The sequence below is a fragment of the Cydia amplana genome, chromosome 26 (assembly GCF_948474715.1).
Source record: "Cydia amplana chromosome 26, ilCydAmpl1.1, whole genome shotgun sequence".
In the NCBI taxonomy this organism is placed as follows: Eukaryota; Metazoa; Arthropoda; class Insecta; order Lepidoptera; family Tortricidae; genus Cydia; species Cydia amplana.
Window position 1 is genome coordinate 1366774 of NC_086094.1, and position 27187 is coordinate 1393960.

General features: G+C 36.9%; 2 protein-coding genes across 2 annotated transcripts in view; both read right to left on the reverse strand.

Moving 5' to 3' along the window:
* The window catches only part of LOC134660012 (nuclease SbcCD subunit C), a 68788-nt gene that overhangs the window by 41023 nt on the left and 578 nt on the right, over positions 1-27187 (reverse strand). The gene's annotated exons all lie outside the window — the stretch shown is intronic.
* LOC134660013 (uncharacterized) lies at positions 25325-26080 on the reverse strand. The gene has a single exon (XM_063515711.1). The coding sequence runs from the start codon at positions 26078-26080 to the stop codon at positions 25325-25327; it is 756 nt and encodes a 251-aa protein (XP_063371781.1).

Sequence of the window (27187 nt, forward strand, 5' to 3'; positions counted from 1 at the left end):
TTCACACAAAAATAGAAAAAAAAAATTTTTTTGGGGGTTCCCCATACTTAGAACTGAAACTCAAAAAAATTTTTTTTATCAAACCCATACGTGTGGGGTATCTATGGATAGGTCTTCAAAAATGATATTGAGGTTTCTAACATCATTTTTTTCTAAACTGAATAGTTTGCGCGAGAGACACTTCCAAAGTGGTAAAATGTGTCCCCCCCCCCTGTAACTTCTAAAATAAGAGAATGATAAAACTAAAAGAAAATATATGATGTACATTACCATGCAAACTTCCACCGAAAATTGGTTTGAACAAGATCTAGTAAGTAGTTTTTTTTTAATACGTCATAAATCCCCTAAATACGGAACCCTTCATGGGCGAGTCCGACTCGCACTTGGCCGCTTTTTCTGGATAATTTTGAATTTCAATTGTCAGGGGTGCCTACATTATTTTTTAATACATTTTACAACGACAACAAACAAAAGTTCAAATTCGCCGTATTTTTATTACCCGGGTCGATCGTAACAAAATAGAAAATCATGTTTTTCAAATCTAAGCGTTATTGTAATTTATCTCAAATAACCAAAAAGTCAATCTGACTAGAACTTAAAAACGAACTGAATTATTTTAATATGTCGATTTTTCTTGGTGACCCAGGAGATTTTTTTTTTGTATCCCATACAAAAAGAGCGTATCCCAATCGCGTATCGGTTTTGGTTTTTACTTATAAGTGTGAAAAATATATTCTACCATATACGAAGGATGTGTGTTTTTTCATGTTTTATGTGTCTTTTTGTACAATAAAGTGTTTTACTGCTACTAATATATCATATTAACGATTAACTAAAAAGGTATTTACATCTAATTTAACTGGTAAATTATTAAAGTCCGCTAAAATTAATATATACCTATTCAAAAAAATATTTGTTAATATGTCCCAAAATCATGGCTCATTTTTTAAGTCTCCTGACTTACCAAACATATCGCAACGAAGGCAAGGGTACAACGCGGCATCGTGAACCTAATAACGTAACGTTTCAGTTACTTTTTTAGTCGCCGACCATTTTATCCGGGGTACGAAAAGAGGTATTAGATCTATCCTGGGTGTAATATGTTATAAAAACATAGTTTTTTGAAAAATGTTCGTAGGTAGTACACAAAATTTACATTTTCTTTTAAATGTGATTTGGGTCATCGTTCTCCCTGGTGACTTTTCTGGTGACCCAAGAGACATCAATTTTATTACGACTCAGGAGACTTTTTTTCTATGCACTTTGAGTTTTTTGATGCGCTAATTTTGTAATCTAAAATAGCTTTAAACTGCTGATATACTTATATCACTTTGCTGATGAGTGGAAGTGGAATTGAAACTTAATTTATTGTTCTCTCCCTTGACATTTTGGCATACATTTGACATGCTGCAGTGCACTCCTAACGTTAATAAAGACATAATTTTTAGAAAAAGCTTTAGGAAAACTCACTCTTGAGCTTAAAACGATTAAGTCCTTATCATATTATGTTAGATTTTTAGTACAGACCCCAAATCAGTAAAAATGTCTCTTAGCCAACTAAATTTGTCTCTGGGAAAAGTACGATATCCCTAAAAATTGTACGTACATTTCGCATTTTTCTGAAGGAACGGAATTCATAAATTGGGTTATTATTATTTTTTCAGATTATTTGATTGCATTGACATATCACCAAGATAGATAGAACATTTAAGTTACCAGAAGAAAAGCATTTGTGTTCTTTTATACAGTGTGGAAAAAGTAGGTTCGATTCCCGGGCGCGACTAAGCGAATTTAAAAAAAAAACAACGTGTTGCATTCCGGGAGTGCCGACAGAAGTGAAAACTCAATGACTAGTCCAAAATGTCTGCAGCACTATGTATAATTGACCCATCCTCCTTTCTATTGAAAACTTTTGGTTCCGATATTGCTGGTCAGTGAGCTTGTGTAAAATTCGAAATTCAAATTTATAGCGTTAATTGTTTAAAATTCGAATAGAAATTGTAAAGTTACCTTGCAGACCTCGCATCTAAATATATTTGGTCATGATATTTTGAGTTTTATTCACCAGTACTAGAGTTCACTTTTATTAGCGATTTCATTAAGATGTAGCTTTATTGAATTATATTTGAGTGATATAAAGTTATAATACTGTGAGATCCTCGTATTTCAGCCCGTACAAGATTATAACCTTTTTCATGTAATGTCATTGAGTTTTTCTTTATTGATTTAAATGCCATCTAAACCTTACGGTCACATGATCGCCTTACGCTGTCTCGAGTATATCATTTTTTCCCCACCTCAAAAAGTGCCTAGCGCCGCTAAAGAAGTTTTCACTTCAAAAATCTTTGAATGCAGTTGTTTCTTTAAAAAACAATAATGTTTCTATTGGCAGATCAATGCGGCAGCAGTTGGCGTCGCCGAGGATATGTTGAGAGAGGTTGTTGAGGTTACTTACATGTTCTTCAATAAAAACCCAAAATCCATCCAATGTCTTTTTATTATTGGATAAATAATAAATTTACCACATTGTGAGTCAAAAAGTGTTGTAAAACTTTAAGATTACTTAAGATTAATATTTTAAATAAATAATGCAGTCACGGAGCCATATTCGAGCTGTGGAGATTTTGACAAGAGTAGTGTCACAGACACATACAGATACAACAAACGTCATAGAGATCCAATGTGCGGTGTATACACGATATTCAATAGTTTCATTTAAGTAAAATGAGCAAACTTAAGGTTTTAAGGCACTTTCCCTCCAGGGCCCATAATTTTTTCCACCCGGTAGTAGACAACTATTTTTTTCGACTAAATGAAGTTTTATTAGATAAATCGTTGATCACATGGTTCGTTTCACACATCACATCAAATCGTTTGTCATCAGAATCAAAATTTGTCAAAAGTAATGAAATTTATGCCAAAAAAACATAAATAAAACATATAAATTCAACACATTTTTTTAATAAAAATCTTTCTCGATGATATAAAAAAAAAGCGGCCAAGTGCGAGTCGGACTCGCCCATGAAGGGTTCCGTATTTAGGCGATTTAAGACGTATAAAAAAAAACTACTTACTAGATCTCGTTCAAACCAATTTTCGGTCGAAGTTTACATGGTAATGTACATCATATAGTTTTTTTAGTTTTATCATTCTCTTATTTTAGAAGTTACGGGGGGGGGACACACATTTTACCACTTTGGAAGTTTCTCTCGCGCAAACTATTCAGTTTAGAAAAAAATGATATTAGAAACCTCAATATCATTTTTGAAGACCTATCCATAGATACCCCACACGTATGGGTTTGATGAAAAAAAATTTTTTGAGTTTCAGTTCGAAGTATGGGGAACCCCAAAAATTTATTGTTTTTTTTCTATTTTTGTGTGAAAATCTTAATGCGGTTCACAGAATACATCTACTTACCAAGTTTCAACAGTATAGTTCTTATAGTTTCGGAGAAAAGTGGCTGTGACATACGGACGGACAGACAGACGGACAGACAGACGGACAGGCAGACAGACAGACAGACATGATGAATCTATAAGGGTTCCGTTTTTTGCCATTTGGCTACGGAACCCTAAAAAGAACATCGACAAATTATGTTCAAAAAATTAATATCAAAACAGATGTCATAATTAGGACTGGCTACTTTAAGAAAGGGACAGAGAGATTTAATCCTCTCGCTCTGCACGTTTTTCTCATTCCTCCTTGTCAAGCCAAAATAAACTATAAAATGATAGTAACACAGTACATTGTAATATTCACTTTTTCCACGGTATCATGTCATTGTAAATTACTTATGTGAAATTGTAGTGGCGTGCGACTTTCAAACCGGAGGTCACGGGTTCGAACCCCGGCCCGTGCAAGTGAGTTTTTGTAAGTAGGGACCTTTTTTTACTGGTACTTAAATATAATAACTTTTCGTATTATTGAAATAAAATATATTATTCAAACAAACTTAATAATATAATAATTAAAACGAATAATATCAATTAGTTTTTAATATTTATTCAATTATTTTAAATTATTTGAGCATGAAACATACTAGATTTATTTTTATCATTACAATAGAAAAAAAGCAAAAGATATATTCTTATAGATATTTTATTTTCAAACAAAAATAAAGCAAAAAGTTACGGTTAGATTCTGATGGCTAAATACCAAACAGCTACCGATACATTTCAATATCTGTCGAAATTTCCTAACCCGTTGTAACTGACAAAGAGTATAGATTTCGACGTAGCATGACGTAGCCTAGCAAACACGCACACATGCGTAACGTATAGGCCTGTAAGAAGGCACCATCATAGGCTTACCTCCGATTCCGTTACTACTCAATGGAGTTACGACTCAACGTTTATTGGATATTAAAATTTTACGTAATTCGGAGCGCTGCGCGAAGTGACATAGGTCTTACCTCTTTGAGGCACGACGGCCATCTAACATTACTGGCATAAAGGATGTATTTATGACTTTGACGCATGACAGAAAGAGAAACCGAACTGCGTAAAATGGGCGTTTGCTGTTGAATTCATAAAATCAAAAATCGATAATAAATCCATCGGTAAAGGATAATAAGTTAATATTTAGTTCTTTGAAAGTTGAGACGAGATGAAAACCTTTGCTGTAAGGTGGGTTGTGCTGGATATGGATGTGTTTTCTAGTTGCACGAAGCTAAAACCGAAAAATGAACACGTAAGTTTGGATTTATTTTCTATCGAGAAAATTTTAAGCATTCGTGTTTCGACTACTACGAAATCTCTTATCATATAGTCAAGAAACATATATCCGAAAATCACTACTGTTTGTTTCCGGGGCTAGCCACTGCCACCTTTCTAAGATCCTGTTATTTTTCGATGCACGGCCTTAAAGATTGTGCGGTTCGCAATGTTCGCCGCCACATTGTTTTTTACTTTGTGATATTAGCAACTTCAAGTCTAAATAACAAAATAGAACTCTGCGGAATCTACACGGCTAAAGTTTGGGGGTTGACAGTGTTCAAAAACACATTGATTAATACATTGTGATTTTAGCTACTTTAAGAGAGCCTTTGTCAAACTCACAAAAGAGAACGTTGCGGACTCTACAAATTTTAGGTTGATTTACAATGTTTGCAGGTGTTACAAGGGTAAATAATCCAATAATAGGTTTTTGTTTTAACATTTTCACCGCCAAAGACGGCAAATCACGTCAGCGGAAAGTCGTGCCACTGACGCCACGACGTCATTCGCCGCTTTAGAAAACCATACATACGCTGCTTGGCACTCAAAAGGTTACTTGATTACCTACTTGATTAGTTTTTGCCTACATCAGTTCAGTTTTACGATGCCTCCTAAAATATACTGAAGCAAGTGTCAATATTACGATTTTCTTGTATAATATAATAGTAGTTTATGCAACAGTGATATAATAAGGGTTCTTAAAATTCAAGGGTCGAGACGTAGTCGAGTTTTGTAAAAAAAGACCCGAGAATTTTAAGAACCAATTATGAGCTGTTGCATACATTACTTTTTCTATGACAGCTGCAGCAAAAAAAAAAAAAAAAAAAAAAAAAAAAAAAAAAAAAAAAAAAAAAAAAAAAAAAGTTATTATTAAAAAAAAAGAGTTATTATTAAAAAAAAAGAGTTATTATTAAAAAAAAAGAGTTATTATTAAAAAAAAAGAGTTATTATTTAAAAAAAATTGAGTTATTATTTAAAAAAAAAAGAGTTATTATTGTAAATGAAAACATACCTCTTTCAATCAAGATGATCGGAACTTGTATCTTGTATCTTTAAAAAAAATAAAGCAGTTGTATTATACTCATAAGATGACTGCTAGCAGTCATCTTATGAGCCTATAGACAAAGCATTCAAATGACATTGCTTTAGATATCACTGTCAGTCATTTAATTGACACATTTAAGTGCTGGAGTAGAAAAAGAATATTTAGTAGTATTTGATAATGCTAAGATAACTAAGATCTTCGTCGATCGGGTAAAAAGAAAAAAAAAACAAATGTTTTAAGTACTCTTTAAATGAGTTCCTACAAATGTATATGTAGTAAAGTAATATTAAGTAGTAATTATAGTTCTAAGTAAACAATGTAATAGATTAAGACCACGTGTAGCTATAACATTTGCATGCTTGACCAGCAAAACGTGTCACTGTACCTACGGGAATCTCACTTTTTACATACCTATTTATGTCTAAAGTATCAGCTCCCACTGAATTTCTTTTAATTAAATTCATAATATTAATAGTTCTGGAAATAAAGTGACGCAGGTATATATAGGTGTTACTAGCACCATTTTATAAAACTGAGCATTGTATGGTAAGTATTGAGGAAAGTAATAACTTGCACCACAGTACGCGGTACAGGTTATGTTAGAACTGTAGAAGGAGTCATAAAAGGCTACTTTCCTACTAGACTAGTCAAATTAGCTTATACATATTAGGTCTTAGGTCCCATCACACAGGCACAGAAGAAATAATAGTACTACCGTCATGAATCTAGTATTTTAACTGGATCTGGCATGAGTGGTGGGGAGAACTGACAGAACGGGACAGTCTTATATATCTTTCAGTAGGAGTAGCAGAGAAAGTGCTATTACTGTTTGTCCTTGTCACAGTCTCACTTTTTTATGTTCCCCACCTTTAAAAATGGTGGAATATAAACAAGTGCGCATACGTCAACTTCTTGTGAACCATGTGAATAGTGCAAAGATTATATTGATTATAAGGAAAAATATTAATACCCGTGTTTTATGTGAATGTATTTGAACTTAAGAATTCAAAGAATATGTTAAATTGCTCAATTATAGATGGTCAAGCAAATCTTGTCAGTAGAAAAAGGCGCGAAATTCAAATTCTCTATGAGACGATATCCCTTCGCGCCTACATTTTTCAAATTTGCCGCCTTTTTCTACTGACAAGATCTGCTTGACCAACTATATGTGTTGTACGAGTGACTGTCGGCAAAAACAGGACAACGTAACTTTTCACAGGTAAGTACAGTATTTTACACTTTGGTCACATTATCATGCTTCGTAACAACATCCTACAATCTATATCAATCAAAATCTGATTAGAAAAAGCATTTATAGTAAAAATAACTCAGGGAAAAGTATTTCCTGGTAAATTACCCGACCAAATTGTGTAAGTACGCATATTGACAGTAAGCAGTCACCCTTTTAATAACATGTATTCAATTTAGTCGCATTACTATTATTATTCGAAGCCCGTGATGCATATAATTACCCCAAAATTGGGGTATTTTGTATTTTAATAACATTTTACATATTAATTGTAAGTTATATTTATTTAAATAACTGCTGTACAACTGGATATATATGAACAACAAAATTGAACTGTGTTTAAATTAACATCTAAATTAAATTTAAGCATTAGGGTTAGAGTCGCACCAAGAAAAGTCTGCAGCAGATTTGATAGCCCACGCAGTGTAAGTGTTATTTATACGTCATAATTTCATAAAAGTTTGACGTTTAAAATGACACTTGCACTGCGTGGGCTATCAAAATCGCTGCAGACTTTTCACGGTCTGACTCTATCACCATCTTTCTAGCGTTTTCGGGGGTTTTGCCACGACTCAGAGAATCTTATTCAAAGATATGGCGCAGGCACTAATTCTTATTTTGCAATAAGATTAACACATTACAATATGAATATTTCGTTTATTATCTCCAGATTTCCACGACATGCAGCCACGCGTAATAAATGGATATCAGCTACCGGAAGGAGAAACTAGGTTTTTTTTTTTGCACCGAAACGGGAACTGAAACTTCCGTCAGGTACTACTTTTTAGTGTAGTGAAGTGTAGTGTGTGTTTTTAAGTATCCTTTGTTGATTGTGATTTATTGATATTAAAACTCAGAACACATTTTATTCTACGTTTTTCTATTACTATAAATGGTTAGTTTTGTACCACCTGCGCGAATTATAGATATTTCATTGTTCATACGCCTGAAAAGAACGGCCCATTGGAATTTTATTCAACAATTTTAATACCGTCAAACTAGAAAACTGCAGACTTTTCACGGTCTGACTCTAATTGCCTCCAGGGTAATCGCACCAGCGTGATATCAAATATTGGGGTAATTTTTACCAATATGGTATCCCCGCGTTTATGACGTCATCTATGTCTATCCCACGGACCTAGAAAGTAAACCGGACAGAGTACATTAGCCAAAAAGTGTATCCACATGAGAAGTCAAGGTGGGCCGTTGCATCTCTTTCTAATTAGGGTGACCATAAGTCATATGTATGTGGGATATTAGGATAACATTGAATATATAGTTAGGCCAGGATCTTTTTTTATTCGTGCATAGTTATAGAGAATCATACTGTATTTTCGCTGTACTAGTATTATGGCCTGAAAAGGGATGGATATAGTTTTTTTCTCTTCTGTAAAACGCTTCACACAACCTTAGGCACTTAATTTAGTTGTTCTAAAAGCTGTTGCTAATAGGCGCACTGGACCACGAACATGGTGGATCGTCAGGAATGTGGTCCGCCGTAACGTCTGTCAAGAACACGGGTATGAGTGAGAGAGATAGAGAGACAGATATGGTGACAGAACCAGAGGGTCTACCGCGAACCAAGTTCGACGTGTTGCCTCTCTGTCACACTTACGTACGAATTTACAAGTGCGACAGAGAGACAAAATGTCGAAAGTGGTTTGAGGTAGACCCTCAGGGCAGTGGGGGATTTACAGTATTTGCCGTCCTAGGCCCCAGGCCCTGTAGCAAGCACTAGACGCCCCTTTCTCAGCACCCATCATATAGACTGCCACCCTAGGCCCGGGCCTACTCGGCCTTAGAGCAAATCCGCCACTGCCTCAGGGTCGCGTGGATCCGCTACGCCCGTTTGTTATAGTTTTTAACTAGGACGCTTATCACTGGAGCATAAATTAAATTAAAAAAATAAATATCAGGCGACTAAGGCCCATAGATACATACCTTACAAACTAACATACGTACAATAGTAAAAATCTTACAAGCTAAAAATTATTTCGGCGTCACCGAAAACCATAAACACCGAAGTTCGCAAATTGCGAGCATCTTTCTCTGTCACTGTAATTACTCCTTTATAGGAGTAAAAGAGAAAGATGCCCGTAATTTGCGAGCTTCGGTGTTCACGAGGGTAGGCCATCTGTGCGAAAAGAGAAGAGTCGTGAAATGTAAAGAAACTAGTGATGTGCCGTTCCCAGTAAATTTTCCAAAGAGGGTATATAAGCCCTCATTCGCACGAGCGCTTTTTCAACGCGCGTTAAAAAAGCGCGTTAGAATGAAACAAATGGAAACATGTGTATTTGTTCACACGATGGTGGTGGCGCTTTTTATCAAGCCTTGTTTTTTTTTTCGACTTTAAGCGTTGGTCGTTAAATCGAATTTAGCGTGTGAACGGATTCAACCCCTTTTGTAACGCGCGTTGAAAAAGCGCTCGTGCTTATGAAGGCTAAATTCCCAGTAACGTTTCTGGTATCGTCCCAAAAGTCAGTAAATTACGATAAACTTCTATTTTTCTTTTATTATCTATGTGTTTTTTTATTATTATAACAATTTATAAATGTGTCTGTAATGTTTAAGGACTTTGGATTTCAATTTTTGCAATTATTTATTCTGTATTGGCTCTCATTTCACCAATTTAAACATGCCGAAATAAATACATACCTATTTATGAAAACTTACGTTTAAGTACGTAATAAGAATTGTGTAAAACCATAAAGGAAGTGGTAAAACTGGTTCACATCGTGCCGACATCATGGTCACCCTAATGAGTTTGATAATGTCTAACTTGTATTTTTATCGTAAAATGTAATAATTGTGGCTTCCTTGTGAAACGATATTACACATTAGAAATTATTTCACTCCCACAACCTTTAACGCAACATTTCTTCACCATTTTTAAGAAATTTTGCATTCACGTGTTTTGTAAATATGTCATCAGGTTAGGGATACCAATTAATATTCAAACTTACTACTAAAGTCCGTCAACCAAATCTTGTCAGTAGTAAAAGGCGGCAAATTTGAAAAATCGCGGGTTAGCAACACTGTGTTCGAATAATTCCAAAATGCGTGTCATCTGTGTTTTATCTGTGGAATGTGGATCGTGAACGACAGCCGTCACCTTATTTGTTTTCATTTGGTTTTCATTCTGAATCGTTTCTGTTTCAAGAGATATTTCTGCTGTCACCATTAAATACCAATACATTAAATAAGAATAAGCAAAGCTAAGGGGCCTACAATGTACAATCATGCTCGTTGATGGTAAACATTACTAAAAATTGAGGTTATGACAAGTACACACTGGAAGAACTCTTTCGAACTTTTAAGATTATGTTCAGTTTTTTTGTTTTAGGGTTAAAAGGCATAAATAAAATTAAAACGTATGCCTAAATCTATCCAACAAGACCATAAATTGTGTCCTGGAAACCGTCCATAGGCCCACATGTCTAATATTTTCAGCAATCAGTTGTGACTATTTACAAAGATGCAATAGAATACTACAGAGTATTATGCTTGGTTGAAGTGACCCGGTAACATTGGTAACTTCATTATATTTTTTCAATTAATGACCTGAATTATAGTGTAAGCTAAAGTGACCCTTATCTTATTTACCTTTAAATTAAATAAACACCCAAATATCAGTTGTTTTATTTTTAATATGTAATCCTATTGTACAATATATACCAATCAAAAAGATTACACAGGTATGTCATATTCATCCAGAAGAGTACACTAATTTACATTAACAAGTGGCATATTATATTGTAAATAACAAATATATGCACTATCTAATTATCTGCATTTTGATATGATTTTATTTTAGTAAACTTAGAAGACATAGATAGGGAACAAAGAGAATATAAGCACTACGATAGGGAGTTGTTTTTGATATCTTCAAATTTGTTCATCATTTTGATTAACATTGTTTTAACATCGCTTTTAAATTGTCCGTCCGTTTCAAATTTTTTCAATAAACCGCGAGTGACAATTTGAATTGACGTACGTAGGGCGCGCTCAGCGGAAAAAAAAATCTTTTGGTTCGATGTACATTTCTGCTTTTCTTAGCGCAATACTGCTCTTTGAGTGTTGCCCTACTTTAGTTTGCTTTACATTGCTACTGACAAGATTTGGTTGACGGACTATACAATGTCTACCATATCAAAATTAGTGTTTTTTATTGTTGTGCACATGCTTGGTTAAATCAGTTAATAATATTGACATTATAATTATTTACAAATTTCCTAAAAGATATCAGAACCGTAGTCTGAATATAGCACTTAAATAATATAAGAAGGTATTTAATTTTAGTAGTATATTGATATAAATACTACCACAATGGTATATTTTTAACATTGGCAACATGTGCGAGTGAGACACCGCGGCCCACCTTTGCTATCTCAAGTGGACCGTTTTCTCTGTACTGGTACGAACGTCTTTCTGGCTCTGTGATAAGGTTCAATTTAGTATGGCAAAAAAAGTGACAGTTCACTCCTTCTTATAACTCCATGGTCTATCCCTAGGCCACATTCGCACGGCAGCTTTTTAGGGTTCCGTAGCCAAATGGCAAAAAACGGAACCCTTATAGATTCGTCATGTCTGTCTGTCTGTCTGTCCGTCTGTCCGTCTGTCTGTCCGTCCGTATGTCACAGCCACTTTTCTCCGAAACTATAAGAACTATACTGTTGAAACTTGGTAAGTAGATGTATTTTGTGAACCGCATTAAGATTTTCACACAAAAATAGAAAAAAAACAATAAATTTTTGGGGTTCCCCATACTTCGAACTGAAACTCAAAAATTTTTTTTTATCAAACCCATACGTGTGGGGTATCTATGGATAGGTCTTCAAAAATGATATTGAGGTTTCTAATATCATTTTTTTTTAAACTGAATAGTTTGCGTGAGAGACACTTCCAAAGTGGTAAAATGTGTGTCCCCCCCCCTGTAACTTCTAAAATAAGAGAATGATAAAACTAAAAAAAATATATGATGTACATTACCATGTAAACTTCCACCGAAAATTGGTTTGAACGAGATCTAGTAAGTAGTTTTTTTTATACGTCATAAATCGCCTAAATACGGAACCCTTCATGAGCGAGTCCGACTCGCACTTGGCCGCTTTTCAAATTTGAAAAATGTAAGCGCGAAGGGATATCGTCCCATAGAAAATTTGAATTTCGCGCCTTTTTCTACTGACAAAATCAGCTTGACCATCTATAATTGTTTTTATTGGTACTTGTACCTACTTACTAATGCCTTTACCCTAAAAACGGAATTCTAAGAAAGGTATGTTATGTTAGAATTGCGGAATTCACAAGGAAAAAAATTCTCAACTTGATAATTTCACAACTTTTACATTGCGAAATAATAATAAGCATAGCTAGAGACACAATGTAAACTTTGTTAAAATAGTGATGTTGACTTAGTCCTTTGCAAAATTGACGAAAGACTCGTTCATTTCGCTGGCAACATTCGTACGGATAGGATGCGTGACAAATCGCAAACCACAAATCCCGTTCACGTTTCATATTGTGTTAAAAATATAAATTGTTTCTTTAAAGTTAAAGACTGTTAAAGATCTATAGTGAAAAACATTTTTAATTATTAATATAAAGGATGGACGACTTAAGTGTGTTTCTGCTCAACTGTGATTTGATACACCTTTATGGATCGCTAAATGGTAAGTTATAATTTATATTCTAAGTTCTAACTAGTTACTAGTTAATGCAATAAGTGACTTTGTCGTTCGTAATCGATATTTGTTTCATCCAAATAAACTATTAGAAGTCGTAAGAAAATGGATTGTCTTCGGCGGTCAATACTTATGGCGTCTATAAAATGGCGTCGGTCTTAGCGTCGGTGTTGTTTTGGTTAAAAATGTATTATTGTACTAAGCAAGCAGTGAATAGTGGTTTAATTTTATTAAAAATAATTATTTTTAGGTATTTTGGATTGTAATGTTTTTTATTTTTTTTACACGACTGCAGAATTTAAATGAGTGGATTGAGTAAGTGCAGTTGGTTGAATGTGTACATTTATGTAGTACTTATTATTATTTCTATGCTTATAGATCAGGGCGCGGATCTTGATTTTTTGTTAAAAGCAAATGACCATGAACTGTCGACATTGGTCCCAGCAATAGTTCAGAAAGGAAAACTGCGCATGGCGTTAGATCGTGAGAGAGAACGCGTGAGCAGCTATATTTTTTTCATATACCTACTTGATTCAAAATTTAGATGTTTTCATTACTTTCAGTCAATTTTATTGATTATACTTTACATGACCTTAGTTTTAAGGCCGAGCTACACCGGAAGCGTATGATGTAATATTGACACAAGTGTTTTAATACATAATCATATGCAAAGTTGCATATAAGTACTACTTTATCTTTGCTCGTCCATGTGTCAACATAATATTATCTTGTTTTTCTTTGTCTCCTAGTATTTTCTGTTATTCTTTATTTAGTTTCACAGTGCCTTGGTTTTACTGTAATGCTGTGTTACTTATATGATAAATAAAATAAATAAATAAAATTATGCTAATGGGTATTATGGTTAAATTAATCACTCCTAACTTTATTTTTTCTTTATAGAGAGGAGTTGAAAATGATCAGAGGAATGTAGATGTACAGCAAGTTATAGCTCCAATCAAAAAGCAAGACTCCTTTGGGATTCCATCAAGTAGCCAAAAATCTAGTTCATCCTCTGTTGCTACAACATCAACTGAATTAGTGGTAATTATAATAATATTTATCTATACTCGTTTCGTTATATGTTGGAGAACATGAATAAAGAATGGGGACTTGTTTTGTCATTTCACCACAAACTCATTTTTTATATAAACATATATTTATTATATATATATTTATAGTAATTAATTATCAATTTTTTTTTCAAATCTCTTCTCAGAAATTAGAAGATTTGGTAAATTTTCAGTACTTTGAAGGCCATTTTCTCCTAACAGGTTGAGTTTGGGCAGCTAAAAAAAAATACGTGTCCGTTATTTTAGAGTACTCTATAACATATCAAAATAAATCAAATCGGAGTCGGACAGGTCGGAGTCGGTCATACTAATATTATAAATGCGAAAGTGTGTCTACCTGTGGCCTGTGGCGAGTGGAGTAGCGGGTACAGCTATTAGGGTATATTATTATGCAGTCGGGTTATTGATTTTCATTTTAAATAGGTACTCATATATACATTAGCAACATTTCTCGTTGTATGATTATGAATGATGATTGATGACTTGCAACATTCTTGGTTTTGTGAAAGAGCTGTTATAAGCTCTACTTAAAGAACAAATGTTTGATTTTTGTTTACTTTCAGCTGGCCAGTGACTTTGACAAAATATACCCTGATATAGAAGGAAAGTTCGAAGAAAATTTCCCGGTAGTGAAAGGTCGCCTGCTATCACTACTAGATGAGAAGGCTCAACAGCTAACACGCGCTGACAGTCCATTCAAACTGTTTTGGATCTTGCAACTTGTAAGTTATATTATCGTTTTATTCTCAATTAAATATCCGTAATCAGTGTCTTTATTGCCTCTATATTGTCTTTTTATTGTCTCTCTCGGACGGACGGACGGACAGCGAAGTCTTAGTAATAGGGTCCCGTTTTACCCTTTGGGTACGGAACCCTAAAAAGTAAAATTTTTCAGTAATAAAGGTGTCATGCAATTTTATTATACGATCAAAATAAACTAGATTAAACATTACTATTATGGTTCCCATTACTGTGTCATTTTATGTTCATCATGATATTTTGATCTTTTTGAGCAAGTGTGATGAAATAGTTATTTGCGATACAAGTGCGGAAAAGAGGAAATTAGAACCGAGGGGCGATAAATTAAAACACTACCGAAGGGAGTATTTTAAATTGACACGAGTTGCGAATTACCTATTCGCACGTGTATCGTACGTTTTACAGTGCATATGGCCCTTTAAATTTTTGACATAGGCACGAAAAGTGCTATTTTACGCACTAGTGCGGGAAAATAGGACCATATGTACTGTAAATAGTTATTTACGATACAAGTGCGGAAAAGAGGAAATTCGTAACGAGTGGCGATAAATTAAAACACGACCGTAGGGAGTGTTTTAAATCGACACGAGTTGCGAATTACCTATTCGCACGTGTATCTTACAACGTTTTACAGTACATATGGCCCTTTAAACTTTTTGACATAGGCACGAAAAGTGCTATTTTACGCACTAGTGCGGGAAAATAGGACCTTATGTACTGTAAACAGTTATTTACGATACAAGTGCGGAAAAGAGGAAATTCGAAACGAGTGGCGATAAATTAAAACACGACCGAAGGGAGTGTTTTAAATCGACACGAGTTGCGAATTACCTATTCGCATGTGTATCTTACAACGTTTTACAGTACATATGGCCCTTTAAACTTTTTGACATAGGCACGAAAAGTGCTATTTTACGCACTAGTGCGGGAAAATAGGACCTTATGTACTGTAAACAGTTATTTACGATACAAGTGCGGAGAAGAGGAAATTCGAAACGAGTGGCGATAAATTAAAACACGACCGAAGGGAGTGTTTTAAATCGACACGAGTTGCGAATTACCTATTCGCACGTGTATCTTACAACGTTTTACAGTACATATGGCCCTTTAAACTTTTTGACATAGGCACGAAAAGTGCTATTTTACGCACTAGTGCGGGAAAATAGGACCATATGTACTGTAAATAGTTATTTACGATACTATTCGCACGTGTATCGTACAACGTTTTACAGTACATATGGCCCTTTATACTTTTGACATACACACGAAAAGTGCTATTTTACGCACTAGTGCGGGAAATTAGGACCATATGTACTGTAAATAATTACCGTACATCCCACCCATCCCTATTCCCTATTTTCCCGCACTAGTGCGTAAAATAGCACTTTTCGTGCGTATGTCAAAAGTTTAAAGGGCCATATATGTACTGTAAAACGTTGTGCGACACACGTGCGAATAGGTAATTCGAAACGAGTAGCGATAAATTAAAACTCGACCGAAGGGTAATCGACACGAGTTCCTCTTTTCCGCACTTGTATCGTAAATAACTATTATACGGGGTGGATTTTTTTAACGCCAGCTGGAAGTGCAGTACTGTAGATAGAGGAGATGACAAATTTTACTCAATAGAAACTTTAAGTAACTGTTAACTATTACTAAAGTAAGTATTAATTATTTTTGCAGCGGGAGAGGAACAGGCAAACATAGCTACTTTTCTATCCGTTCCTCTATTACTGAAGCAAATACACACTGTTCCCGTAAAGGGAACCAGAAGACCGTGGAATCCTTCTAGATTGGAAGTGAGCAAGGCGTTTTTAAGCTTGGTGCCATCTACATCGGACATTCAAAGCCACTTCTGTGAACGGAAGGCGGTAAGAAAAAGACGGGTAGCCTATCTCGCCGCGAGATACTGTCGCGCCAATCGTGTGCTACGCCTGCAAGGCGACTTTTAATTATAATACATAGAGGCATGTTTTATAAAACGTATCAGATTTTGAGTGTTTTCTTAGTTGTCGACCCATATTTGTATCTTGTTTAAATCTTCAATCTAGCTTAAAGGTAGATTGACGTAGTCAGGTAAAGAAGTCTTGGTAATACAGTAATTAGTTTAATATAATATGTTATGTTATGTTATGATGTAAGATACATTGTAAGTTTGTTTTATGGCCACTATTTTTAGTTAATAGTTAATAGACGTGTACAAAATGTTATGCTAAGTATTATTTTTCACATTTAGCGGATTCGATTCCCGGATCAGCCAGGCAATTTAATTTCAAATTCTTTGAATGCAGTTCGTATTGTTTTTAAATAAAAGTGAAGCTATTTTTACTTCTATTATTAGTATTTAGTGACAACTCGCCAAACATATCGGAACTCAACCTTATTCCCATGGCAACAAAGGTGTGTTGCGACATATTTGGCGACTTTGGCTGTCTATTTGAAGTTGACTGTACCTACTTATTCAAAGTGAAAACTTAAGGAAACAGCTTAATGCATGTAGGTTATGTAGTTAATTATATTTATATTTCCAATATACAGATAGGTGCAAACTGACCCAATAACATCAGTACCCGAGTGTAGTACCAGGCTATTTCTCGATGGCAGCCGTGTGAGGAATGACCGAAGCCCTGGCAGAGGTGACATTGCGCGGGCCCCTTCTTTCTGCGCCACGTCTCCACTTTCACTCTTCTCATGTGGAGATCCTCCGTCACCCAGTAGATGCCCCCGCGCAAGAAGCTGCAAGAAGTAGATGCAGCCCGGGCGTCCCGCTCTCGCATTGATTTGCTTCGCATATTCCACGGAGTGTCCCAGTTTCTCCAGGGCATTTATTAAGTCGGTGTTCGGCTTCTCAGGGACGCCTCTGACGGCCCTTTGAGCCGCTTCCCGTTCTCCAGCCCACAGATGTTGAACACCGGCTTGATGACGTGGGTTATGTTTGGAGGCTTGTCTTCCTTGTTTTTGCTTTTTGGAATTAAGTCTAATCAATTTACCTGCTTGTCCCTCGGGTACTGTTATCGGGCTAGTTTTGCACCTTTCAGAGGCTCCTGCGTTAGTGTCAGTGCCATTGTGGAAGCTATGGCGACGTTGCGAGCTCGCGGTGGCTTGTTAGGAGGCTTGTTTTCCTTGTTTTTGCTTTTTGGAATTAAGTCTAATCAATTTACCTGCTTGTCCCTCGGGTACTGTTATCGGGGTAGTTTTGCACCTTTCAGAGGCTCTTGCGTTAGTGTCAGTGCCATTATAGAGACTATGGCGACGTTACGAGCTCGCGGTGGCTTGTTAAGAGGCTTGTTTTCCTTGTTTTTGCTTTTTGGAATTAAAGCCCTTGCTACACAGTCGCCGACAAGCCCCCAGACCACGCGGCCTTAGTCCGTCCCGGACCGTGTAGACAGTTGTTTCCAACAAAATTTGACCAAAACTGACCAAGGTCAGACCAAGGTCAGACGGTTAGTAGGCTTGTCGGCGACCGTGTAGCAAGGGCTTAAGTCTAATCTATTTACCTGCTTGTCCCTCGGGTACTGTTATCGGGGTAGTTTTGCACCTTTCAGAGGCTCCTGCGTTAGTGTCAGTGCCATTGTGGAAGCTATGGCGACTTTGCGAGCTCGCGGTGGCTTGTTTGGAGGCTTGTTTTCCTTGTTTTTGCTTTTTGGAATTAAGTCTAATCAATTTACCTGCTTATCGCTTGGGTACTGTTTTTGGGTCATACTTCTAATCCACTCGCATCCGTTTAACTTTAAATTAGTAGGTACAGCCAGCTTCAAATAGACAGCCAAAGTCGCCAAATATGTCGCAACACACCTTTGTTGCCATGGGAATAAGGTTTTGTTCCGATATATTTGGCGAGTTGCCACCAAATATTTGACAAGTGGAAGTAAAGGTAGCTTCATTTCTATTTTTATTTTAAAACAATACGAACTGCATTCAAAGAAATTAAAGAAATCGCCTGTCTGATCCGGGAATCAAACCCGCATTAGCAGTACATATGACGGTAGGTACTTCTGTATAGTGGCTAGGGGACCTATTTTAGTGTTGAACAATAATCAGTTTTATATTATTGCAATAACCAGTTAATTGTACAATGGTTGGTAGGCGGGACTGATGGCGTTCCGTTGATCCGTTCCTACGGATATGGGTTTTGGCTAGTCAGATCATAGCTGACATAGCTTAATTGTTCCTATACCGCTAAATGTAAAAAAAAAAACCTTCAATTTTGATGTACCGATCGAAAGGCCCACTGATTAACAGTCCGCCGGACGGTATTGGCCTGTCAGTTAGAACAAAATTTTGACAGTTCCGAACAACTGACAGGCCGATACCGTCCGGCGGACTGTTAATCAGTGGGCCCCTTTAATCAAACGACTCTTCGAAATAACATAGTAATTAAGCCTTAGTGTAAGGCCTGAGTGGATGTTCGAGTTGAGCGTGCAGCGGGGCGGGGCGTGCGGCGTGCATGTTAAACAAATGCAAACGTATAGGAGCGGCCTTAGTGCACGCTGCTCAAATCACTTGTGAGCCCGACGCCACGCTGCACGCCCCGCCGAACGCTCCGCTTCGAGCGTCCACTCAGGCCTTACACTTACGATTGGTACAGTAAAATTTGCAGGTCTTTTTTTTTTTCATTTATCGGGTTTAATTCCCGGTTTCGAAACACCGAGTGTTTGAATTTGATATACATATTAGTAAATAGTTTTTGCATTGGACACTCTTATGTTAAATATAGTTACCCATTATTATTTAAATTATTTGTATTTTAGTGGGCAACACTTTTTTCTATTCTTATGGACATGTAAGTTTTTGATTAATAAAAGTTAGTTTTATAATTAATATTGTTGTATTTTTTCAGGTAGCTATTGTCGTTCAAGACTTTTGGCATTGCTAGTTCTGCAATGTTGAACGTGCGGAGCTAGCAACGTCAGCATTGCTATCCCCGCAATATTCCACTGCGGAGCTAGCAACGTCAGTATTGCTATCCCCGCAATATTACACTGCGGAGCTAGCAACGTCAGCATTGCTATCCCCGCAATATTACACTGCGGGGCTAGCAATGTCAACATTGCTATCCCCGCAATATTACACTGCGGAGCTAGCAACGTCAACATTGCTATCCCCGCAATATTACACTGCGGAGCTAGCAATGTTAACATTGCTATCCCCGCAATATTACACTGCGGAGCTAGCAACGTCAACATTGCTATCCCCGCAATATTACACTGCGGAGCTAGCAATGTTAACATTGCTATCCCCGCAATATTACACTGCGGAGCTAGCAACGTCAACATTGCTATCCCGGCAATATTACACTGCGGAGCTAGCAACGTCAACATTGCTATAGCCGCAATATTACACTGCGGAGCTAGCAACGTCAACATTGCTATCCCCGCAATATTACACTGCGGAGCTAGCAACGTCAACATTACTATAGCCACAATATTACACTGCGAAGCTAGCAACGTCAACATTGCTATCCCCGCAATATTACACTGCGGAGCTAGCAATGTCAACATTGCTATAGCCGCAATATTACACTGCGGAGCTAGCAACGTCGGCATTGCTATCTTCACGATATTACACTGCGGAGCTAGCAACGTCAACATTGCTATCCCCGCAATATTACACTGCGGAGCTAGCAACGTCAACATTGCTATCCCCGCAATATTCCACTGCGGAGCTAGCAACGTCAGCATTGCTATCGCCGCAATATTATACTGCGGAGCTAACAACGTCAGCATTGTTATCCCCTCAATATTACTCTGCTGGGCTAGCAATGTCAACATTGCTGTCTTCTCTATTCTGTCTTTTAACTTTGCTGAAACTACAACTTCAATGTTGTGTATATAACGAAGTTCACTTGATAAAACCACAAAATAAAAATTGCTAAGATAGCTATGTACAGAATAGGCATCAAAGAAAAATTGTTAAAAACTAAATTTGTTAGATTAACAATGTTCATATTGCAATGTAAAGATTTGCTAAATTAGCAATGTTATAAACCACCACTTTTACTATGTCTTATTGTCAACGTTATTTCACAATGTCGACATTGCTGAATATTCACAAAGTTAAAATTGCGAAATAGGAGCCGACAGAGTAAAATTGCGAAAATGTGACTTTGTGAAATTAGCTATATGATTTTTCACAAAGTTGAAATTGCGAAATAGGAGCCGACAGAGTAAAATTGTGAAAAACTTGACTTTGTGAAATTCGCTATGTGCTTTTTGACAAAGTTAACGCTTCCGCTTTGTCATTTACGCAATATTTTATCGCAAAATTAAGTTTGCTGCGCCCGCAAATTTACTCTGTCGGCTCCTATTTAGCAACGTTTTTTTGTTATTTTCGCAATAGTTTTCTCTGAGTGTTACGATACAAGTGTGTAAAGTAGCAACTCGTGTCGATTTCAAACACTCCCTTCAGTCGTGTCTCAATTTATCGCCACTCGTTGCGAATTGCCTTTTCGCACGTGTATTGTACAACGTTTTACATATGGTCCGTTAAATTTTCGACATAGGTACGTATTGTGGTAATTACCGTACAAGCCCTAGTGCGGTAATTACCACAATACGTGCCTATGTCGAAAATTTAAAGGGCCAGGGTAAAGCGTTGTACAATACACGTGCGAGTTTCCTACTTTTCGCACTTGTATCGTAATGTACTATTTTAGTATGAGCATATAGAGAACTATAGTAAGACAAGAGACACAAGAGTGCTCACTCCATACATCAGTTTTGGTACTAAAAATACTGTCACTTTCAGTGTCGACATCTAGCATCGAGTAGCGGAATTATCAGTACTGCTACTTGACAATAGACGTAGCACCGACCGGAAAGTCTAATGCTCAACAACATAAGACTTTCAGAAACAGAAACGAGTGTTTGATACGTTGTCGGTCGCAAGAAAACACCCTGTCTCATTAGTTTCAATTGCTAACCGCTTTAACAATGCGACGACTTTAACCCTGAAAGTTAGGTAGGCTGTAACGTCTAGACCTTGCGTGCAATGCGTCTTTATTCTAAATATAGATTCTATGCAACCGCTTATCATAGTGTAATGTTAACAACTACAGATGTACGTTTATTAGATACTGCATGGATAATTATAGGTTATTGTTATAGTTATGACGCTCATGCAACGAACTAGAATAACTATTATAGAAGAGCTCAAAAAAGCATTGAGCATTAGGTAGATTCTAGAAGATGACAAAATCAGGGATTCTGAATATATTTTTGTGAAGTTGTATTAACACCACCACACCATTGTGTTGTATGTATGTAAACACTTTATTGTACATAAGACAGGTTAAGGTACAATTAAATGGAAAGTATACAACGTACAAAGGCGAACTTATCCCTATAAGGGATCTCTTCGTTTTCGTCTTTTTACTGAAGACTACAAAGTCAACCTTTCGACTTTGTTGTTTTCAGTGAATAAATTAATTGAATTCATTTTATTTTATGATATAGGAGCCAAACGAGAAGACGAATCGCCTGATGGTAAGCGATTACCGTCGTCCATAGATACCCGCAACACCAGAGGGGAAAGTGCGTTGCCGGCCTTTAAGATGGGAGTACGCTCTTTTCTTGAAGGTCGTATCGTAAGGAAATACCGCAAACGTTCATTCCACAGTTTAGCTGTGCGAGGCAGGAAGTTTCTGGAGAAACGCACAGTACAGTACAGTTTCATTACAGTAGGTATCTTTGTAGGTACTTACGTACCTTTTTCTGGCAACCAAAATTTCTGAGTCCCTCACAATGAAATAGTGTTCGCAAATCATTCACCAATGTCTGACTGTCCTTATTTCCGCAATTTTTATATCACATCTGTACAAGTGGATTAGACCTTAAACTTATAGTCACAAGGTTCACAATTCATCCACAGTTCATGAAAGAGCTTAGATTACAATGCTGATTGATGATGCCATCTGGTTCTCCAATTTCTTTGATATATTACTATGTAATTGATCCGGAGACGTCGCCTTTATGTTGGTCGTTAAATCGGATTAATTCGCTTCTGTGCTAAATAGTTACATAATACTTATGGTACCAAAGATTTATTAATTGTATAAGGCCCATTGCACCATTACAGTAACCCGGGGTTAACCGGTTAAATCTGGAGTTACCATGGTCACCAGTACAATTTGACACTTTGTTAACGGTTTAATCGGTTAACCCCAGGTTAGTGGAATGGTGCAAGTGGGCCTAAGATGTGTAAAATCTATGAAAAAATCGTTCCCCTCAGTTTTACAGCTGAAAACGGCTAATGGTGCTGTACGTTACCATATAATTGGTGGCAAGTGAATTACCCCGTACATAGAGGGTAAATGATACAGTAAAGAATATCCATCTCCACGCAGGCGAAGCCCCGGGCACAGCCAGTACGTAGCCAAAGGAAGTTATCAGTGACGCATTTGCCAGTCTTTGTTGCAGTATTGACGTACTGAGTAGACTAGCCAGACCGAGCATTATAAAAGATACATTGACAAAGAGCACCGAGATACACATAGCTGCAATTTTACTAAAATTTGTGCTAAAATTATATGTTTCAAGACTTTCAAGCAATACAATTTAGTAAATAACAGTTCAGGTTTCCTAAAATTTAAATTTTGTTAATATTTCTAATTAACACGAGTACAGGGGGCCTGGCCAAGAACACATTCGTATTTCGTACATGAGCAAACGCCCAACGACAAGAAAAAAATCGAGATGTCATGGCTCCTCTACACGATGGGCCAACGCCGGTCACTCCAAGGGACGCATTTATGCGTTAGAGGGAGCAAGTGATATTGCTATCTCCTTCTACCGCATGGCTGCGTCCCTTGGAGTGGCCGGCGTTGGCCCATCGTGTAGAGGAGCCATCAGGGTGCGTGGCCAACGTGCCAATCGTTTACGCGCCGTAGCGAACGAAACGCACTAATATGGAAGAGTGATAGGGAAGCGCGTAAACGATTTGTATGTTTCTAGCACAAACGATCACGGAGCAAAGCCTCGGACAGACAGACAGACAAACGGGCGTCTGGACATGGCGAAACTATAAGGGTTCCTAACTTCCTAGTAGACTACGGAACCCTAAAACAGCTAGAAATATGGAGCTATTGGGGATGCTAACTATAACATAACTATAAAATAGTGAGATGCTAAGCTAGCTTCGCAGACACCACAGCGATCAATTTGTCTGTCTGTCGGCAATAAACTTTGATGTTTACCTAATCAGTGACGCATCCATTGTAAGGGACTGTTTGTATGGGCAAGCCCAAGCATTTGATTTTGATTCTTATTCTGTACAGATAAGTTTCTAAATATGTGGGCAATAAATATGTTATCTGTCCCTATTGTAATGGGTGAATGGGTGTAGGCGTATTTGTATACAACAATGGTGGCAAATACGTGATAGTTTGGGCAGTTGCAAAACTTCATGAGTAAAATATACCTACGCTAATAACATAATATAAAAATAAAGTTCTATTCAATATGGCAATTTTTTTAAATTGCTTACATTAAAATGTCACCCAAAACTTGCCGCTAGCATACAATCGAATCTATATATTTTGAAATATCATAAAATTTTATCATGAAATTCATGAACATGCAATTAACATATGTATGTCTGGCACTAGGTTTCATGGCTAGAAATTGTAATACATACATATCCATCTATACTAATATTATAAAAGGAAGTCTATCTGTCTGTATGTTACCTCTTCACACTTAAACCGCTGAACCGATTTAGATGAAAATTGGCATAGAGATTGTTTGAGTCCTGAGGAAGGACATAGGATAGTTTTTATCCCAGAATTCATCCCTTAAAGGGGTGAAATTTTGTACGGGGACTTAACAACAACTGCATAATAAACTTTATTGATAGGAACTGTCCCGCTCGCGCGGTGTAGCCCCGGCGCTGATGCATGATTTACTTGAAATTTGACATAGAGACAGTTTGAGGCCCCGGGGAAGGACATATGATAGTTTTTATGTCGGAAGTCATCCATAAAGAGGGTGTGGAAGTGAGAATATAAATGAATTGCCTGTTAATTGGTGTAAGCAATAAAGCATTATTCTCAAAATTATTGCTATTAGATTTTATCCAGGCGCTATACTTTAAATGCTGGAACTAATTCCACGCAGACGAAGTCGCGGGCAAAAGCTAGTTACATATAAATTAGAGTAGATGTTTTACCGGGTAGTTTCGTCATTCAACGCAGACCCGGTTACAGACCGAAGCAAGTAAGTTAATAAATATTATAAATCTTCCCAATTCCCATACAAGCCAAGAATAATATTTGTTGTTGCTTGCTGGTTAAGGTTAATCTTAAACCTGTACAAACATTTATAACTTTCGTGTTTTTGAAATTGATAATTGAAATTGAAATCATTTATTTCAGGCATAGAACCCATAGTGTTAGTACAAATATATAATTTAACTACCTATATCTATGTTAGTGTACAATATGTAAAAGAATAAATACCTAAAACTACTTAATACTATTTATTTTGATGATGCCTTGGGTTCCTGCAATTGATTCCAATGCCTCATCAGTGGGCAGTCTACTCTGTCGACAAATGCCCTTAGGGGACTGTTGGTGTTTTGAGCACAAATTAAAACATAATATCTGGGAGACCGAGCTTTGCTCGAAAAACATAAAAACTCAAAAATGCACGTTTTTCCAGAGATAAGACCTAGCTAGATCGATTTTCCGACCCCAAAAACCCCCATTAGCCGTTTCCGAGATCCCCAAAATATATGAAATGAAATGAAAGCATTTATTTCGGATACAAATACATCCATATTATGTTAGTAAAATTAAGATAGGTGTGTTAGTAAAAAGTATAATTATAATTACAATTAACATGCAAGGACATCCAGTGAGCGAGGATAGGGCTGTCCATCCTCTCGGCTATCACCTTCAGGAGAGTGTTGGCGCTGCCCCGCACTCGCTCGCCCAGGGACGCCACCCGCTTGCGCAGCACGGCTTGGAAACCATCGGTTCTCCACGCGGCGAACATTCCTGACGCGCTGCAGCGCCAGGGCAGCCCCAACAACCCCCTGAAGGCGTTATTGTATTGGACGCGCAAAGCACTGTAGGCTTTTTTGGTGTAGTGACTCCACAGGTTGCACGTGTATAAGGTTTGACAATACGTTTTGAACAAGGTTATTTTTACCTCTGTCGAACAACGCGCAAACCTGCGAGACAGCATATTACACCTTACCGACAGTGCTCTGCGCTCCCTTTCTATATCAACATCGTCTTTTAGAGTATCAGTAACCCAGTGACCCAAGTATTTGAATTTAGTTACTGTTTGAAGAGGAGAACCACTGAGCATTATTGGCGGAATGGGATATGTTTTAGTGCCAGACTTAAACAGTAATACCTCACTCTTTTTCACATTATATTTTAGACCGTGGGCCACCGCATATCTTTCACATATATCCAGCAGAATCCGAAGGCCGTTGACTGAGGGACTCAGCAGCACCATGTCGTCTGCGTAGCTTATGTTGTTAACAAAACAACCATCGACCGAACATCCGACACCTGCGCTGCTGAGCTCCTCAATCAAGCTGTTAATGTACATGTTGAATAAAGTGGGCGAAGTTAACCCTCCCTGTCTGACTCCGCACTGCATTTTATAGACATCAGAGTATATATATATATACTCTGATGTCTATAAAATGCAGTATACAGAGTATATAGATATATATATATATATAAATAAATAAATAAACAAGAATTGCTTGTTTAAAGGTATTATTTTTGTATAATGATTAATTATCCTCTCCTTAGTATTATGTTAGTGTAAACATGTGTTTCTCAGGAAGTGATTATTCTTGTAATCTTTTGAGAAATAAACATCTTAAACCTAAAAAAAAAGGTATTAGGTTTTTGAGTTTTTATTTGTGTTAAATTTTTATTTATGTTGTGCACTAACACTAATTTTAAGTATTCATCTTGTTACTAACATACTATGGGACTTGTCCTGAAATAAATGTTATTCATTCATTCATTCATTACATAGATAGACTTAAAAGAAAGTGGCTCAGCTAATATCTATGCCAGAAGGCTCTTCACCGAAAACTAACATTATACTTATAGAATGACTTTTAAGTTTTGTATTACAAAACTTTAATGTCATTGCATGTTATTTATGCCCTATTATTATTATTATTGGGGTGGTGTCGGGCCTTTGAGTGTCACGTCGACCAAGTATGGATCTATTGTGACGGCCCTTTAAAGTTCATTACTAATGCCCGTTACATCCAGCAAATTACAGATGCTTTGGGCCGTAACGTTCTGTTCTGTACCTCATAGGGTTGCAATACATGCCACCCTAAGTAGGTGGTAGGTGGTTTTTGACATTAGTGGTCCACAGGAGCAGAGAATGTGCATTGCAGTCTCCTCTGACTCCAGTGCCCTAAGTAAATGCATATAATTTTTTATTCATATAACTTTCATAAGGTTAAACTCATCAGTAGATTTCTATTTTTAGATACCTATGCTCTTTTGTTTTATTTTGGTAGTCCTCCAGAATGTCAAGTGGTTTTTAAACTAAACAGATGCCAGACTCGGCGGCAGTGAAAACACGGGGTCAAAATGCCAAAACACTACTCGCTGTCATGGTCTGTCAAAAACAAGTGGGTGAAGTGGGTCACAGTAAATCGTCTTCATCGTAACATCGTAACGT

Excerpts from the sequence above, each read along its gene's own strand:
- LOC134660013 (XM_063515711.1), bottom strand. The coding sequence starts at position 26,080 with ATGTACATTAACAGCTTGATTGAGGAGCTCAGCAGCGCAGGTGTCGGA.